The following is a 20,379-nucleotide window of genomic DNA, read 5'->3' on the forward strand; positions in this document are numbered from 1 at the left end:
TAAATTTTTTCCCCCGTTGCTTGGGCAATACAGAAATCTTTTACACTGATCACAGAAATTGTTTGTATCACACACAACAACCTGCCTAATATTACAGAAATCAAAACTTCTGCTAATTTGTATTTGAATTTGTTTTCAGCCAGTTCTTGGAAGAATTTTTGATTTTGTATAGATTTTGGTGCTTTAACGTATTTTATAATGACTCTGTGTTCCTGCAGTGTTTTTCTTTTTTAGTTGCATAAAATTAAATGAGGGGAAAAGGATACTGAATTTGGGGAATTTTTATTTATTCTCGTCAAGACTTGAAAACTTTTTTCCTGGGATAGCTGGAGGGAGATATGTATCTAATGCTGTAAATACGTTTGAGAATGAAAAAATGGTCATTTTAAGATGGCATTTTAATCTTTTACACTAACACTGTGTGCTTAAATCATTTCTTTGTAAATTTAAACACCCATTACTTGCTTTGAAAATGTTCTTAAAAATAGGCATTTTCTCCAGAGAAGAAATTCATTTTTTTTTTTAATCAAAAAATTAGTGTATTTGTCTGAACCACTTAATATTATAGTGAGTTCTACATCTATAGGGAAAGAGACCAGAAAAAGATACAGGTTGAAAGACTGGGGATGATTTCAGAACTGATAAGATCAAAGTTTATATTTCTAACACAGAACTATTTTTACTAGGGAAATTTTACCAGGAAATCTTATGACTTCAGACTGTTTTGTCAAATGAACTAGGCGACAGAGCCCTGAGTACCCTTCCTTGTTTTTCATCCATCTCTGCTAGCCTGTGGCTTATCCCTCCATACACTCCCTCCCCCATGCAGACATGTTCCTCTGATCTTTAACATTGCTTTTTAGAACATTTTTCTGTATATCTCTCATTTATGGAATTTTCTCAATAAATTAAAAACTAGGCTAATTCAAAGGGCAAATTTTAAATACTATTGGATAACATCTGATGTATATTCTATACCTGTGGCTTTATCATTAGCATATTTTATGGAATATATTGTTACCTCCAACATAAACAAGACTAACCAGTTCCTGTAGGGTACTTTCACTTTTACCAACTTTTTAAAAATCAGTTATTTCTTTGTGTTAAAAAGAAACCTTAAAGTTGAAATGTTGAAAGGAGTAATTGAATTGTTACCTTAAAGGCAAAAAGAGTAGTAATGTACTTTTCCTGTATGTAAATTCTTGAAATAGTAAAATTTGGGGGGATTATAAAAATTGTATCAAAACCTTCTTTGTTTAAATTGCCTATAAGAAGCTGCAGAATAATTCCAAGTAATTCTGGGAATTTGATAAAAATGATCATAGTTTTGGCATTTATAACTAAGCCATTTTAAAAACTGAAGTAATTCATAAATCTGGATTGTTCATATCACCATTTGCTAGGAAAAGGAATATTGCTATAATCATTTTATCCTTTTTACTGTTAAGTTTTTATTATTCAAAGCTTAGAGGACAATGACTGAAGGAAAGTGTCAACTGATAGTGTTAACTATTCAGAAAAGATCCATAAATATTTCCTTTGTATTTCAGACTCAGAGTGGACTTTATTGCATAAAAAGCAAATCTATTTTTTTTTCTATTTAAAAAATTAGGATTAAAATCTGTTCTTCCATATAAAATCTGGGTTTTTTTTTTTTTCAAACGTCAATGTGGTTACGAGTTTTAATCTTAAAACCTACAGAACATATATAGTTGGGTAAAATTAATATTTTCTCTTTTCTAAAAATTTTGGTGGGAACTTGTATGCTTATAAAATATGCTGTATTTGTAAATTTTGCAAATTAGAGGTCAAATGACAGCTTCTTGTATTTAGTTTCTCAAATTCACAACTTTACATTGTAAATTATAAATTAGGATCTCACTTGCCTTCATTTAAGAACAATCCACAAACAGTCAATTACAATGTAAAGTAATATTTTTATTACTGCTTTCCACAAGACTGCTTAGGGCGAGGGTAAAGGCGCAAGAGAGGGAAGGGCACAGTCTGACATTGGCACTGAGATGCATTTAACATCAGCGAAAAATTTTTTTTAAAGAGAAATTTTACATATAATTAAATACTTTTTTTTCACTTGGTGACAACATTCAGGCAACCAAAAACAAAATGAAACGAGAGAAAGCGAGACAGACAGACAGAAAACCGAGAGGAGAGGAGAAAGGGAGAGAAGGGAAAGGGGAGAAACTACTATACATTGATTTGAAAATGTACCTTGGGTTTCATTTTGTGGTGGCAAAGCTCGATTGCTTCTTTTGTGTGACCTTTTAAATTCACATTGTTTGGAAGAAAACGATCACTTTTGTGCAAGAACGTGATTTTGTGTTGTTTGGTTCGTTGGCTGACTCCCCTCTTTTTGTTTGCTTGTTAATTAATGAAGGTCTGCCGCTTGGTTCGTTTCTTTCAGGTGGCTTACATAAAAGTTTGTGTCGAGTTTCCGGTGTTTGTTGCTGAGTAGTGTGTTGTGTGCATGAGAGCATTCCTGGTTGTGTTGCTTTTCAAGCAGTCCCCAGCACCCTATAGTTTGTCCAGGCTTTTGGGATTGGTGAGAATTTCCCTGGCCAACCTCCAGGTCTGCTTGGCAGCACTCTCCAGGGCCGAGTGGGGTTTGCCCTGAAAAAGGTCGAGGTTGGGCAGAAAGTAGTGAGGGCAGCGGCGGCACTGCAGGCAGGAGATGAGCTGCAGCAGGATGCCGTTGAGCCGATCACCGAGGCATGCCTCGTCCCAGTCCGTTTCCCGCGGGTGTTTCTCGCACTCGTACAGCAGCAGCGTCTTCATGTGGTAGTTGTTGAGCGGCTGGCCTGGCAGCTCCAGGTGGCGGTCCCGCAGCGTCTTCAGCACCGACAGACACTTGTTTCGGCAGCCGCCCATCAGCAGGCGGTTCTCTGCCTCCCCAAACTGTAGCACCCAGGCATCGCTCTCTGCAGAGCTCTGCTTGCCGGTCAGCGAGTAGCACTCCTTTGAGAGCAAGTTGAACCCTTCGGCCTTGACCTCCGCCACCCGATTGGGGCCCGGCCAGGGGATGTGAGGCATAGGCCACTGTGCCGCACTGCGAGGCCAGATACCGGTGCACTTGAACGCCGGAGTGATTTGCACCACATAGCGCTCTCTGATGCGCAACTTGACCTCGCTGGTATCCGCGATCATCTTGACCACATCCCGGTAGCTGCACTTGTCCACCGCTTGAGCCACCAGCGTTTGGAAGCGCGATCGGATCTTGCGCGCGGAGAGGTAACCAGACGCTGTGATGAACTCAACCCAGAGAGACATGCTCCGCTTCCGACCATCGCTCAGTTTGAGCACCGCGCAGCCGGGCAGCGAGCCGTCGTCCACGAAGTTGAAGACGCCCATCTGGTTTAGGTAGAGCACCACCTCGAATTCTGTGGGCGAGATGACCTCCAGCCCCTCGTAGCGGGCATCGATCTCGCTCAGGGAGCTGATGAAGCGAGGCTCCTGCACCTCCACTTCCTTTAGCACGTCCGAGACCACCTTACAGACCTCTCGGATGGTCTTGGCGATGGCCGCTTTGCGCGCTTGGCAGCGCTCTGTGTAGTATTTATTGAGCTGGTAAACCAGCTTGGCCTGAGCGGCGATCATGTTGGGGCACAGGTCCGGGCTATACACCGGCGTCTCGCAGTACGTTGAGGGATCCAAGGCTCACGCACTGGTGGTGGCCCTGCGGCTTGCGAAAGAGGCGGTGCGCTCCCCTCAGCCCCACTTTCACTCTTGTTTTCCACCTGGGCTGACCCGCTGAGGCCACGGCCAGCGGAATCTTTCTTTCCCTTCTTTCTGAAACCTCCTTTCTTCTCCAGAAAATAAGGAAAAAAGTGATCTTTGAAAAAGAAGAGTACCTGCTGGGACTTTTTGCTTTCTCTTGATATGTAAAATAAAGACGAGCGTGGAGAGTTGAAGGGAGGGGGAAAAGTGTGGGAAAAGCCTAACCAAGAGTTTAGGCTTAGATGTTTGCAGCCGAGATTGCCCAGAAATCTGGAAATGAGATCTTTTAAGTGCCAAAGTAAAATTTAAAATAAAAGCGAAACATTCAGTGTTTCATTCTAAACTTCTCTCCCACGCTGGTAGGACTTGCGTAGGTGACTGCCTCTCTCCTCACCCTCCCACAAATGGAAGGTGAAGGATATAATTAATGTCCAGAGAGCAGTAAAGTGCAACTCAGTCCGTGGCACACTCGGAGATTTGGAGGTTTGCTGACTCCCCACTCTCAGCGTGTTGGTCTGATCTCTTCTCGGGGGTCCTGTTGTAGCGGTATTCCTCTGTTCCTACTGGAGGCGTTGTTTGGACTGGGCTTGTTTGTTTGCAGTAGGTTCTTGTCTTTCTCTAGGTGCAAACCGCTGGATGTTGTTTGATATTCATTTCTGCTTCGTAGTTTATAATTTGGGCCCTCACAAAATCTATTTTAGTGTGACGAAGTCGTTGCTTGCGTTGCATCTGGGGTTTAGTTATAACGATTCAAGGGTTTTTCTTCTCCTCCCCCTTTAGGTTTCTTGTGCAGATTCCACTTTCTGAGTCCTCTTTCCCTCCTCCCCTCCGACGTCTGTCTTTCCCTCTCCCCTCCTAATCTCTCTCCCTCTCTCTCCCTTACTCCCTCTGTCTCCCTCTTTCCCTCTGTCTCTCTTGCTCTCTCCCTGCTCTCTCCCTCTTTCTCTCCCCCTTTCCTTCCCTCCCTCCCTCCCTCCCTCCCTCTCTCCCTGGCTCTACCTCTTTCTCCCTCTGCCTTGCTGTTTCCTGGAGTTATTTAGTTTATGAATGGTCCAGGGCCATCATGAGGGGGGTGGAGCTTCAGTTCCTACAATCGCTATCCAAGCTGTCACTGCTTTAGCCAATCCGAGAGAGAAGACAGGCATGCTTGGTCGATGGTAGCAGCCACCGCTGCGCTTGATAAAGAAAAGGGGTAAAGAGAGAAGTAAGAAAATAGGAGGAGATAGTAGAAGTCAAATGCTCACACACATTTTACAGCCCCCTCTTCTTTATCGTCCTCTCTTATCAGTTGCAAGGAAGAAAAAGAGTCTATATAGAAGGGACTTCCTGGAGATGGCTGGAATAACCGAGGGAGAGTAGCAGTGATTCAGAAAGGTTCACTTTTTTTCTATCAACATTGTGAAGAAGATGCAAACTTTAACAAAATTATTTTCACTTGAAGGCAAATGGGAGGAGGAAGGGGATTTGGGAAAGAACCGAAATTTTTCTAGGTACTGTACTCCAGCAACGTCTTCTTTTTCTTCCTTTCTCCTCCCATTGTTGCCTAGAGCTAGAGCAGTTCTTTTATATGTGCACCAGTTGGGGGGTGGCGGAGTGGATATGAGGTGAAGGTTTATGACTATAAATCTCTTTTTAGTAATTTCCACATGCTTTTGAAAAATGGGGCAGGACAAAAATAGTACAAACGCCTTGCTTGATATTTCATAATTAAGATTTGGGAGTAGTTAATGCTGTTACTTTATTACGAGGACTAACTAGTTATTAGAAAATACGTTTAGGTTGTGAGAGATGGTACAAATGTATATATGGTAGAATTTTGTTGGTTATATGTTTGAGTTAAAATAAGCCACTAAAACCATTTTTAAACTTACTGAAAAAGAAGGGAAGTAAATATGAACCTGAGTTAGTTTCCTTAAAAAGTCAGTTGTAAATCTAATTTTGAATATATTCTCAGGCAGTACAGTTTCACTTGTAAAATGATTTTATTTTCATAATTGACTCTTGCTTTTAAAAGACTTCACTGCTGCAAAAATCTATAACTATCCTGTTATTGATTACACAGATGGCTTCACTCCTCCCTTGGCATTTCAGTGAAACTCATGCATGTGCTTTTAGTATATATGTTATCCTTTCAAACTGTACCCATAGTAGCCTTTCGGTACTTTTGGATGAAAAAGCTGTAACAGCATTTGCAATTTGCTTAGTATTGAGAGTTTATGTTCGAACCTCAGGTGTCTGGTCTCTGAGTCATTTTAAGACAAATTAGGTAGATGGGATTATTTTTAGTTAGATTTAGTTATATTCCTATAGCATTTATTCCTAATGCTATAGGAATAAAACTATGAAGCTGTTAGGAGGAAGACTTCGTTTGGCAAACGCCAGTATGTGGCTTTTGCAGGACCCCTGGGAGGGCTTGACTTGCGCTCTCAAAGCTGGACCAGGTGAACCGATATTCAGTTGCATAGGGGAAGTTTATTTCTCCCCTTCTACTTGATGTCAGACACTTGGACCTCTTAGTTCTTCCTTACATATCTGGTGCAGAACACTGGCACCTAGTCGGCCTCTCTAAAGAACTATTTGGCCCTTTCTTAAAAAATTCTAGTCAGATTTATTGCCTAGAATCTGTCTTCAGCAGCAAGGAGTTGGGAAAAGCAGTCCGAAATAAACATACTCGCAACTCAGAGTCAGAGCTTTAGTCAGCGGCTCTGGAGTGTCAGTCTTGGGGCAGCCGCTTGACTCCAGTTTTCTTGGGGGCGCAGCTTGCATCTCAGAACGCTTGGCTGCAGAAGGATCGGGAGGAGCAGCGGTGCCTTCGTGGTTCGTGCGCGTGTGGGAAGCCCAGGCTCCGTCGGTAATCCAGCTATTGCCCGCGGATCACACAGGCGCTCTGGGAAATTTTACTGGGCAGAGGGGCACTTCGCTGTGGGGAGTTGTGCGACCAGCCAGGAAAGGATCTGTAGCAGCTTCTCCCGAGGGCAGTTACTGGGCGTAGACTTGTGGCGGGGCGGGAGGGTGCAGAGCTTTCCCTCCCAGACCCTTGAGGTGGCCGCTTCTTCATCGCCTCTGTCCGCCAGGGGCTGAGGCCTCACGCGTCTGCTGGCCTGGCCTGCGAAGCCCCAAAGAGAGTGAATGTTTGCAAAAAGGCCCCGGGGGTGATGGCAGGAGGCCGTCCTCACGGCTCCGGTGCCACCGGCCGGGTCCACTGGTAGGTGCCCAGCGTCCGGGTCCGCGCCCTGTCTTCTGGGGTGGGGCAACCCAGGCCACGCGGATCGCCACCGCTCTCCTGACACCCCACTCCACTGCTTCTCCTGGCTCTGTCAAGCATGACTGAGCTTCATCGCACCCTTGTCCTCGCATTTCTCCACTTTTACATACAGAGGCTAAGGGATGATAAAACGTTACAAATGTTTTGATTTAAAAACAATTCATTACCAATTTACCCTGTCTAAGGTAGAAGCTCTAGTAAATAATAAATCAGTTAAACAAAGGCGACTTTAATTTATTGCCGCGGTACTAATTAGAAACATCATTCGAGCAATAAACTTAAACACTTCCAGCAAATAATGCTCCCTCTTGCTAGTTCCCTGCCCCCCTCCCCCACCCCAACTCACTCTGTGGCTGCCTCAGCTCTTAGAGCTGCTTCAGCTGTGTGTTTGCGGATTCCTTCTTCCTCTGGTTGAATAATTGAAGGGGGAAACATATCTGAGGAGGCTGTAATTGAAGAGCCCCTGTCACCTCTGCTTTTATGTATGTTAGTATAGAAGTCCATCAGCAGCTCCTTGATGGCGTATTAAAACGAAGTGGCAGTCCCTTCTGCAGGAGATACCGTATTCTATTAAAGGAGACCAAGTGAGAGAAAGAAACTCTAGAGGCTAAAAGCCACTTCAAGTCTTCAGGCCGATTGATCTGTGTTCTCTTGTTATAATCCGTCTCATCATACTTGAGTTAATGAGGCAAAAGAGGGGGAGTGAAATCTGATGGTCCTTGACAAATTCATTAGGGAGGCTGCAGGACATTTTATTTGACTGTTAAACATCTTGTTTGTTTGGTTTAGGCAGTGCCAACTTTGGCGTGCTTCTGCCCAGATCTGTGATGTTGGGCTAGCTACAGACATTCCTAAAAAGAGGAAGAGGAATACAGGGTGTGATTTGAATTTTTTGTGTTAGATTTCCAAAAGTCCATAACCTTTAGACTTCTCTAGACTTTACCTTTACAGTCATCACATTAGGGGCATTTTATGAGAATGTAGATGGTAATACTGAGGTGGAAATGTTTTTAGTTACTATAAACTAATATATGTATGTTTAAGCTTTAGTCTGAAATTTTCCCATATCCTTAAAAAGTGAGTCAAGTTATAGCAGTTACTGTACTAGTTTTTAAAAAAATGTCAATGCGTAAGCTCCAGAATAGCTGGGTTACACACTATGTTCTGTTTTTACTTGATCGTGGTTAAATAAACTTTTAATTATTAATTGAATTTTCTCTTTCAGTGAAACTCAAAAAGTACAAAAACTTGGAAATAAAGTTTTTAACTATTTTATATAAATATTTTCAAAAGAAAATAGGCATATTTTAATGGGAAGGCCTTTTATATCTAAAATTTGGAACAAAACTGGGTACTGTTTGAATGGTGCTAGAATAAGGTGATGAGTTGACAGAATGAATACTTTAAAAAATGAAAATATTTCAAATCGAAGAATAATGGACACTTAAGCTAGAATGCTAATCTTATATTTTATCCTAAGATAATATAATACAGTACTTGATTTTCTCAGATTTTTTCTTGAAAAGAAACAATCCAATTGTTTTTGCTTTCTTGTATAGAGCATTCAGTCATATTTTCCTTCAGCAATTGACTTAAACAGCCTCAGCTTAAGTGCTTTGAGAAAGAACCCTGTCTTCCATTTATAGGAAAACAGTATGAGAGAAAAAAGAAAACTAATGCTCTTTGCTTGTCATTTTTATCCATTCGTGCACCACCGATGAAGCTGGAACTGCTGCAGGGAATGTATATATTTGAAAAGAAATGATTCAGTAGTTCATGTTGTGTTTCTCAGAAGCAAAACCAAACTAATGGCTGAAATCAGTGCTTCTGTACATCTGACAGTTATAATCCTGTTTACATTTCCAGAGACTAGAGAATCCTTAAACTGTTTTTTTTTTTTTTTTGCTAATCTTTACTTAGAAATGCGTATAGTAGTTAAACTTCAGTGCTTTTTTTTACTTTATCATATCACCGAGACTTAAAAAGATACCTATTATTTTATTATCTGTAGAAATAAAATATTTAGAATATTTCAGTAATCTTTACTAAACAGTATACAGATTTTAGATTATATGATTTTATGATATAAAATGTTTTCTAGGAAAATATTTTAGAAGTATTCAAAAATAATCAGATGATTATCATTTAAAAACAGAACTCAGAGGGATTTTTAGTTTTTGGAAACAAAGGACCACATGTTTGCTTGTATGTATACTTATCTTCTAAAATCTAGTGCTGAAACATCTATGCAGTTGCTAAATTTTTGGTTCTTATATGCTTAAGCATTCAACATGTTTATAAAAATGCTTGATTTTTTTACAAGAAAATTCTTTTTTTTTTTTTTTTGGTCAAAATGTAAATGAGGATATAACAACCATTAAATTCTCTGGATTTAAAATTCCAGTAAAAACAGAAAGAAAGGTAAATAGCCCAGACAATTTGTTAGCGTATTAGTTGATGAAATTTTATTGAATTAATTACATTAAAATATCTGTAAGAAGCTCTAACAATATTGTCAAGATTATACTATCCACATTGTATTAAAAGTCACAGTAAAAGCACGTTTTTTCATTCACTGTCAAATGATTTAATTTTCCAAAACTTCGAAGTATCATAGAGATTGTTTCTAAATTGTTGATAATTATTCAGGAATCAATCTGGAGAATAATCAGTAACTGAATATTTTCTTTGAACACATCACTATAGTGCCTTTAATTTTAAATGGTCAGAAATGCTGTTGAAACAAGTTGGTTTTTCCCCTCACAATATAGCTGGGGAAAAACAAAAAACAAAAAAAAAACCAACAACACACCTTGTAATCTCTTCGATTGGTAACCCAAGGGTATTGTTCTCATTTGAATAGCTTGAACTTAAGATGATGTTCTGTCAGGTAAAAGCAATAGCTTTACCTTTGCATAGTAAGCCTATCAAACTGTACTGAAACATAAGTGCTTTTATGTACTTTTGAATATTGTATTATGGGCCATTTAAGTTTGGGTTACCTTGGACAATATATATGATTAGTGACGTTTTCATCTCTTAGACTGTACAAGTCTAATTCTTATTTAGTACAATAAGACAAATGAAAGTATGATATATGTTAGTTTTTTCCCCCAATTTGAGTAACAGCTGTATATATGAATGCTTTATTGAGCTATACATAATTTGATCTCACTAAAATGTATGATAGAGCAAAAAACTTGCCCTTAGGAAAATGGAAGTAAGCAGCTTTTAGCCTGACCAAAAAGCATACTATTGTATTATTGAGTTAGGATATGGAATTTAAGAAAATCCAAGTTAATTCAACAAGTATTTTTCAGGAGGTGTTTCATTAAACATACTGTATTTTCAGTTATGTGTGTGTATGTCTTTTGCTCTTACCAAGAAATCATGTAACTTTTTCTCATTTTAAATATATACATTTTTCTGTTGTAACAGTTACATTCTTTTATTTCCAGTTCTGAAAAGTTAGAATAAGGTTCTGTCTCTTTCCTTCCTTCCTTCCTTCCTTCCTTCCTTCCTTCCTTCCAATGTGAACTTATTAATGTACTGTGAGGTAAATATTAAATTTTACCTGTCAAATAACTAGCTTTCATAATTCACTATAATCTTTGAACAAATGAGAGGGTGCTTTTAGTACAGCCAACTCTTAACTGTTTAAGGAATGATTATATAATTCGTGGATTATTATTTGTTCCTTTTCCATCTATAGAACCAAATTTTACTGGTCTTAAATATCACTTACAGAAAATGGATGGAAAAATCTGGATTAGTCAGTATTGAACTTTATGTTAAATAAATGAAAGCTTTTGATTTCAGTTTAACTCAAAACATCAAATTTTATGGTTTAAAGAAGGTGTGATATCCTTTGTTTAATAAGCTACTCCTACTGATTCACACGTAGAACATGATTCTTGGGATCTTAGAACCATCCTCATTCCCATTTCTACTTTCTCTTGTGATCAGTGTTAGCCATTTATGAAACAGATGATGGAGATTAAGGATGTAGATTATACCAGTCCTGAACTGCAGTTAGTTTAAAACATAAGACTTAGCGTCACATTCTATATTTCTTTCAGGTCATTGAGATGTTTTATGAACCTATGTTTAAAATTTTCAGTTAAGCATGTTGTATGGGTAGTTTTTTGTTACATTTAGGAAAACTAGCCTTTTTAAACATCTGAGTTTATTTTGAAATATATTGGTTCTTCAGCACTTCGTCTATATTATTATCAGTAGTAGTAGTAATTAGCCATCTTCTAAGATTTCTGGAAATTTTTAATGGACTTTTGTTATTTTTAATAGAAAATTTAAAAAATCTAACCTGTTCCTTCCTTTAAACATTGTGAATTAAAGTAACATAATGTACTGGGAGGTTTCTCTGATTCTTTGTAGGGGTTAAGCAACAACAACAAAAATCTTTCACTGGCTCTAATCGATGTAGAGAAGACATCAGTGTAGAATAAATGATATAATATTTGATGATCTAAAGAATGGAAACTTTCCCTTTAAACATCTGGAATAAAGCTAGGATGAAAAACAGCAGTCTTAACCTATGCATTTCAAGGCTCTGCCAGTCTGTTTCTTTTCTGAATTTTCCCTTTCTATCTTCCCTTATTATCTTTGGATCCAAAAGAGTCATTCTCTTATTTTCTGACTGGTTTTGTCTGTAGACAAAACCTGGGTTAGTAGGTTTAAATCAGCCTAGATAGAGTGAAAAATCTTTGATCTATGGCTATGACTGTTTTCAAATGATTTGCTTGCTGGGACCAGACACTATCCATGCCCTTTCACTTTGCTATCAGATAGGTGCACACACAAAGGACCTGAAAGGCTACCAGATGCATAGTTAATCATCATAATAGATAAGTAAAGGGATCTGACTATACTTAATTAGAACTTCTATTTCTAATAGTTATTTGTTTTATAGTACCTTGTTGGTTACATGCTCTACAAATCTAATATTTTCTGCAAATTATAAAGTCAAAACTTTCTATGGATTGTACCATCAGTTAAAAATACAAAGCTGTGTATTTTTTTTAAAAAAATATAAGGTTGTTGCTGTCATGTAACATACCTGGATAGGTAAAATAAAGAGAGACAGTATGAAAGTATCTAAAGAGTATTAGTCTAGGGAGAAGAAAAAAAAAAAACCCTAAATTTTTGTCTCAGCTTGGCTACTCACTGTTTTCTCAATTGTTAAATGGAGATATGGATTAGAGATTTTTTCTATGTCTTCCAGATAAAAAATTGGCAACTTTCTACCATAATATGAGTAAAGTTCTTGTTTATGTCTTAGTTGATTTCAAATCAGAAATGTTTTTGCAAAAGTGTACTTTCAGTGCTGTTCTATTATAGATACATGAAAGTTTTTAACAACAACAAAAAAAACCATAAAAGAATAAACTTACAAATAGTTATATTCCATATTTTAGACTTAAAGAAAAAATATTCCAAATTATAGATTGGAGACAGTTGTGAGGGACAACCAAATAACAACTTGGAAATAATTCTAAGAGTGTACTGATTATTGTTGATAGGAGTTGGATCATAAAAATATGAAATTGAGACATGCTGTGTATTCTTATATATATAGAAAAACATTGTTTAAAGGTGTCCACAAGGTTAGCAGGTGCTTTTTTTCTTTAAATGTTGAGTTGACTTTTAATATTTCTGACATTTTAAGATTAGATTTTCTATAAATCTTAGTCTTTGAAGCTAAAGTTAAAGTTCATAATTAACTTAAAAAAATAGAAATGATCAGTATTCTCCTTAGAGAAATAACATCACTCTAAACAGCTATAATATTACCATAGGTACACGTTGTGTTAAAGATAGATCAAGCAGGGAAATGGTTTTCAGAACATGAGTCACTAAAGTGAGTAAAGTTTTATACTACTTTCTCATGCTTCTCACTTGTTTTCATCAGAAGATCTGACAAGCATAAAAGTGTTAACATCTTTTATTTTACAGATGTTCTTAGTTTTCCCTCAAACTGTAAAAGATGCTATATCAAAGTAGCATGGTAGGAAATAGTTTCAACACCTCCCTGTACTTATACAGTAACTTATTGTCTAAGATTGTGGATATTTTTGGAGGGAGGGAAGTGAGGCAGGAAAAGACCTCATATTGAAATCTAATTGTTCTCATTTTGAGGTATAGATCAATCAGTCTGTTTGCTGTATTATGAATTCTCTCTAAAATAGCCTTTCAGTTGGCATTGTTGAATTATTTTTACTTCTGTGTCGTGTTCATTGGAAGTTCCTCATTAATGCAGTAGAAGTGCCAGGTAACTACCAAGAGAGCTGTTGATGGACACACTGTTGATTTGCAAAAAGACTAAGAGATGAGAAATGCATTGCTATTTGTGAATTTATGTTTTATCTCACTTCACTTGAAAATTTATGAGTAGCGTGGCTTAAGGGTGCTGGAGTTGTGTGTTCCAGGGCTTGCCCCTACTGATAACACCCTTGTTGGCGTGAAAGTGCAATGCAAATTATGACAGTTACAACCTTCTGTTTTGTTTAACCTGTCAGTAGATTTCCTGGCTCAGTGCTGAGGGCAATGGTGTGTTCAGCTAGTCCATATTCACCTAAACTTAAAAGGTCAGGTTTCTACAGGCAAGCCTAGTCAAAGCCTAATTGATGAGGAGGGCAGGGAGACAGAATTTACTGTTCTGTTGGCTAGTTTCATATCGTTAGGTTGTCCTGAAAGCATCAGGCAGTCACAGCCCCTTTCATGTAAGTGCTGACCCTAGACAGGAGCTGACAATCAAAGGAGGCAGCCACAGGAACCAGTGCAAGTAGGGTATTGATTTTTCAGTTAGGTCTAAGTAGTTTGTAGTATGGGTAATGGGTGACAGAGGCAGGTATGTCATTATCAATGAGCTCCAGAACAGTAGCGACAACCCTCTCTCATATTTCCTTCAGCATTGACAGTATGCATCCAGAGGCGGTCAATAAATCGCCCAACCTTTAACTGACAAGTGACTTGGAGGTTTAGGTTGAGGGGTGGAAGTTATAGAGCTAAACTTCTCTACTTGAACATGTTCTGCATCTAGCAAGAGCATCCATAATTGTAAGTTTTTGAAGTTTTGATTTGGATAAATCTTTGCAACTCTGAAAATCAGTTTACTTTTAAGCTTTTGATAATTTAAGAAGCATATTTACTTAGTTAAGAAATAGAGAAATGAGCTAATTAATAGAGATACTCTGCAAGGATAATTAAGATAGTTTCTTACGGTATAGTTTTGCTTTTATTTTAGACTAGATCCTTATTTAATCATGATATCCCTGTTATAAAAGTTCAGCAGTTAGAAATTGCCTCTCAAATTCTTTTTAATTTCTAATCTCTTAAATGTTTTAACTGCAGACCAGTTTCAAATAGGGGGAAAAAAAAAAAAAGAACCATTTGTAAGGTTGATGTATTAGCCACTAAGCAGTTGCTATTTGACCTCCAAATTCGTTTTATATTACTTTTCACAGTAAAATAGTCAGGAATAGAACATTTAATGATTAAAGTTTGATGAATTATGGTTGCTTCTGAATTTAAAAAGAAGTGAGACTAGTTTTTGTTTTAAAAGCATTTCGTATGGATATTTACATTTAAAGAGATAACAGTTTATGTTCACATAAACACAAAAGTGTAACAGGTTTCGACTAAAAGTACACATGTTCTAAAAAGACAAAAAATAATTTAGGGGTATTTTAAATTTACACCATCCTCTGTTTTGTTACAAAATGTAAGTAATATAAAGAGAAAATATTTATAACTAGAAGTGGGAGTTTCAGTTGTACCAGGTTCCTTGCAAACTATCACATGCTTACATTTTTGGAAAACTTTAAACAAATTGAAATAAAACAGAAAAGTAAATGTTTTTTAAAACTTCCTTAAATAACTTATCACTATGATATCTTGTTTAGCACTGTGATGTTGTACAGAACCAGAGTTTAAGTCTAGTATCATCTAGCTACGGAGTACCCTGTATGAGCACATGAATCATTTTCATTTGTCCAATGCAACTGAAAATTCCACCCCCCTTTTTTTTTTAAACAAGCAGTTTAATGCACACTGAGGATATGTATGCTTAAATATTTTCTTAAATGTGCAGTGATATGTCTCTGTGAATACCTATCTTCCTTTTTAAGGATTAGAGAATACAAATTTGAAATGTAGTGAAAGATAGGTACTAATGAAATATTGTAGTTTTGGTTTTTAAGGAAGATTTGGGAATATGTAATTAATATTTAGAGAAATAATATTCAGATTTCTTGAACTAATCACCTTTTGAGGTTTACAGATTCTTAAAGCCACATTCCTTTCAGAACCATTTCCCCTGTTGTTTATTAATCATTCGCTTAATTTGTGTTTTTCTGTTGGGTTAGATAAAAAATTGAGCTGATAATCTTGTAATATTCCTACTATTAGCTATATTGTAGGTATAGCTTCTTTTGCTGTATTTGCAGCCTTTCTTAAAGAGAGCGCTTTTTCAGGAATAAAAAAAGAAGCTGAAGAACGGGGGACAAATTAAATTTTCATGAAAGAAAATCCTAATCAGCAGTGACAGTATAAGAGAAAGATGATTGCCACTTGGTCATTGTAGAGAGGCACTTAGATTTGGTGTCAGTGCTTCTGTTAATGATGACTAATGTCTTTCTTGGAGCAAGTGCATGCTCCAACATACTGCAACAGACTAGAGAGAGAAGGCTCAGCAATAGGCACTACTCAGCAAAAGCACTAGGTGTCCGAAACAAAGGCTTTTTTTAATGCAATCGATTTAGCAAATCTCTATTATTAGAAAAATGCAGATATAATTCTAAGACATTTAAAATACATTTTAAACTATTTTGTGTCTACTACTAAGAGATGCTATTTAAAATTAAAATGTAAAGAAGTCAAGCAATGTTAATAAGATGCACTCCCTATTTTGTTACTTATGGGAATGGCACATAACATACATTGCCACTGCACAGGATCACTTGTGTTAAGAAAGTTTTAAAAGGAGACAGTTGGAACAGGTTTTTCATAATGTATTGCTGTGTCCTGAATAAATGCTTTCTAGTTATAAAAAGAGAATGAACAACTCAAAAGATCTTTTTAGATCTTTTACTCTTAAATATATTGGTTACAAAAAGAATATGACATGTGTTATTTCTTCAGCTTTTCCCCAAAGTGTAAGACCTTTCAGAAGGGCATTTGCAATGCTTGTCATATTTTTTCATATACATCTTATTGGCCTGACATGTCTTGAGAACCATGAGAACACAGATGTCATTGCATTCAGACAACACTAATTACTCTGGGATTTTTGCAGCCTCAGTGCCTGCATGTAACTGTCGATTATGATTGTTCATGCAGCCTACAGTGGGGACACTTTGCACATGAAAATAGTGAGGCACAAAAATAGTGAGATGGGCCTTTTAGTTCCTTATTGTTCTCCAATAGAACTTAGAAGAAGAAAATTCCTGACATCAATTTCATTCAGTATTTTGCATTTGAACCATGTTTTGGCAATATTTTCCTTTTTGAAGTAAGTGTGTTATGCTTTAGCGTTCAGTGAAATCTATTATCCATCTGTTCTTTAACCTTCTTGAACAATCTTCTATAATACTTGGTCTTTAAGCTTCATGGGAAATTTCTTTATGTGGCTTATAGTTTCAGAGAAACACTAATTGTGGTGTGAGTCTTTCGAAAGTGACAATATGAAACAATAAATATGTATGATGTGTTCTTCTGGTGTGTGATTTAATGTTTAATGAGAAGCTGCAGCAAATATGGTTAATCTCAATTTGGGTAAGTGCAATCGTTTTATGCTTTTAACGCAGGTCAGTTCTTTTCTTTGTTTAATTTTCTCTGTAACACTCTGGATTTTAGTTGATGATTCATGGTGTTTAGGTGGTTTTGAAATATCAGAGGTCAAATCGTGGTCAGATCTGGGGCCTCACTATTAAATATGAAGACCAAATACATGTTTTGATAAAAAGCGTAATCTGTGTTAATCACTGATAGAAAATATAAAGCACCAATAATGTAACTTCATATGCTGATGAAGCAGAAATTGAGGCAGCTTGATCAAAGATGTATGATGAGATAAAACTGCAGTCTCTGCTGTACAGTTATAGTAATTATGACTAATGAACCGTCCAGTCTGGATGAAATGGCATGCCCACAGGGACTGTGTCCAATCAGTTGTGACTTATGCAAGCTGAACAAATCATTGATGGGGTTCCAAATTCTGTATCACAAGAAGTATATTCTTTATTATTAATATAACTTGTGTTAGGGTAAAGTGATTGGAAAGTTATCTAAATATTGTTAAATATAGAGTATAATTCTTTTTTTCTTTTCATATATTTATTTAATACTAAACACAGTTTTTTTTGTGTGACCTCTGTTTTACCTCTTTCTTAAACACACTTAGGTCACTAATGTGATTCTGTGACTTCCTACTTCTTCTTATATTGTGGTCCTTTTGAATACTTTCTTTTAGAGCTGTTGTTTACTTTTGTCAGGGTATATTGTTCACTACCCACATATTGGAGAGATGCTTTTACAATAGTACAGGATATATGAGGCATTTACTATGCACAAGTCCTACTCTAAGTACTTTACCTATACTAAATCACAAATCTTCATAACAACCCTTTGAAGTAGTGCTGAGTATTATCACCATTTTACAGATGAAGAAACAGATGTGGGAAGGTCGAGTAATTTTCCTGAGGTTACAAATTTTGGATTGTGGAGGTTAGTTATAGTCTGGTATTGACAAACTGCTAGAGTATTTAAAACTGAGGGCTCATGTGCAGTTCTAGAGTAGTTTTCATGTCCTTGAACTGGAGTTATATTCAGGTCCCTAAACTCCTTCACTTGGTATATTTTAATTGCCCAGAGCTCTCAGGATGGAGTTTTAAGAATGCACGCTTTTGATATGAATATATATCTAAAATGTAATAAATGTGTCCATTTAATGCATTCTTGAAACTAAAATCTTTAATTTGTAATGGGGAAACGACCACTCATTTAAAAGAAGATAAGTACTGCTGATAAAAGAAGCTCGGTTAGTTTTCTTCTGAGATTGTCTACACTAAATTTTTTCTCATCAAACCAGCTATAGTCTTCATCTTAATGATTTCTTATTCTCAGCACTTTAGACAATACCAATTAAATAAGTAGGGATTCAATAACTGTTTGTGGAAAGGAGGGAACAAAGGAAGGGACAACTGTTAAACAATTCAATAACTCAATGATTCTGCCAAATACATGGTTTTATTCTAATTTCCTTGACAGATTTTTACTTAGAGGAATAGAATAAAACAGGCTGTCATTATGTTATCGTTCTTTAAAATCCTTAAAACCCTACCTGATCAACTTTGTTTCCCACTACCCCTAGTCTGAAGTCTTTGTCTTTACAGGCTAGCTTCCATGCCTTCTGTCATGAAATGTGTCACAGAGACCTCTCTTTTAATATTCCAGTTGTCATCAATCTCAAACAGTTTAATGTGTGTTTTTATTTTTGTAGTCTCCCTAGTGTCATTATTCATGTGTTCCTCTACCTTTATTAACTTACTAAATGAAAAGTTATTGAAAGGCAGATATTATTTTCTTGATAGCATTACATGACTAGATTCATAGTACATGCTCAGTAAGTACCTTAGGTTCATTGATAATTTTGGTACCCTCCTGTTTCCAACAGATTTCTTCTATTACCAAAGTCATATTTTCAGTGTGAAATTTTTAGAGGTAATGTTCTAAAGGTCTTCTAAGACTCATTTGAAATGAGATTTGTACAGAAGTAATATTAAGCTATTCTGTGCCAGTCATAATGCTAAGTACTTTGTCTTAATCCTCTCAGCAAACCTGTAATGAGTTATAACCTATTATTATCCCCGTCTATATAGCAATCAAGGCACAGAGAGATTAAATAACTTGGTTTATTCTAAAGCTAAGAAGTAGCAAAGCATGACTTGCAAAGATGGGTGACAGTTTATTTTAAAGCCTTCAAAATTTTATTGTTATCCTGTCAATGCCATGCTCTTTTTTTTTTTTTTTTAATCAATCATGACAGTTCTTAAGTTCTGCTTTCCTACAACTTAAATCATATCCATTGCACACCTATTTATCCTTGTCTTTTCAAGATACCCCAGGGCTCTCATCTTTCCTGTTACTTTTCAGAAGTGGAAGATAAAACCTTGGTGTCCTACTCCAAAATGCTGTGACATGATCAGATAATGCAGAGAGATCTCATCTTTTTTAATTCATGGAGGACCAAATAACAGTTGTCATTATTAGCATTTTCTGTGAGTTTTGGTCATTGATTGTAGTGTAAACTGTTAGATAGTCTGGTTAGGAAGTTTCCAAAGTAATATGTAATAAATCATAGAAAAAATAGTTGAAATTTAAATCTGGTTTTAAAGTGATGGGTATGTATACATCCATTGCTGTTTATAAATGATAGAAATGGAGTTAATAAAATGCTGCATATTTTATACTTAGGAAACATTGTGGCTTATAATGAGTCTTTTTATAAAACTGAAACCACTGCGTTATCAAAGAGGAAGCAGTTTACCAAATATAGTAAGTTTTCAAAAGTTAACTGACATCAATTTCACTTTTCTGGGTAGATGTCAGCTTTTAAATGGAAATTGATGGTGTACTATTTCATAAATGCTGTAATATTCTTTGTGTATTTTAAAAAGTCATATCTCTGTTTTGATTGCCAGAATTTTGGTATTCAAGTTCTTTCTCACTCAATAAAGGTCAATTCACATTTAGCTAAAATTTTTGTCATGGTAAATACTGTTTGTATTACTTAAAACTTCTTAGTCTTACGTCAGTGTCAGTTATTATCTTCCTTTAGCTTTTAAGATTAAAATTACTTTAAAGCTAAAAATGTTTAATTAGAAATCTTTATTTAGAAGAAAGATCCAGTGAGATCCTAAAGTTATTTTGTTATTTCGAAATGAGTCTTAGTTTCATATTGTGCGTTATTAAATCATTTTATTCATTCATGAATTATACCTTTGACTATTCCAGATATAATTTATATATTATAAGTTAACATTCAGAACTCATAAAATTACCATAAGATTCTTTCTTTATAAGTTTCTTATAGAGGAATATAAATGGTAGATTTATATAATTAAAACATTAGTTATATTTAAAGTATTTCAAAAGATACTTTAAATGAAAAAAGAACACAGTTATCTCTGCGTTATGATTTTACATATGTTAGAGTTATATTTATGAAGGAAAACTTGAAGAGAATGTGCAGAAAATGAAAACAAATATGAATAGTGGTTAACTTTCTGGGGGGTTGATTTCCCCCATTGTTGTCTTAATATTTAATCAGTAAATGTAAATATATATACATATAAATGTACATA

General features: G+C 36.2%; 2 protein-coding genes across 7 annotated transcripts in view; one reads left to right on the forward strand and one right to left on the reverse strand.

Annotated features, from left to right (window-relative positions):
* Positions 1-20,379, forward strand: part of LRBA (LPS responsive beige-like anchor protein) — a 573,246-nt gene that overhangs the window by 324,004 nt on the left and 228,863 nt on the right. The gene's annotated exons all lie outside the window — the stretch shown is intronic.
* On the reverse strand, positions 1,918-4,671 carry MAB21L2 (mab-21 like 2). The gene has a single exon (XM_011359396.1). The coding sequence runs from the start codon at positions 3,610-3,612 to the stop codon at positions 2,533-2,535; it is 1,080 nt and encodes a 359-aa protein (XP_011357698.1). The 5' UTR covers positions 3,613-4,671; the 3' UTR covers positions 1,918-2,532.

The sequence above is a fragment of the Pteropus vampyrus genome, unplaced genomic scaffold (genome assembly GCF_000151845.1).
Source record: "Pteropus vampyrus isolate Shadow unplaced genomic scaffold, Pvam_2.0 Scaffold47, whole genome shotgun sequence".
Taxonomy (NCBI): Eukaryota; Metazoa; Chordata; class Mammalia; order Chiroptera; family Pteropodidae; genus Pteropus; species Pteropus vampyrus.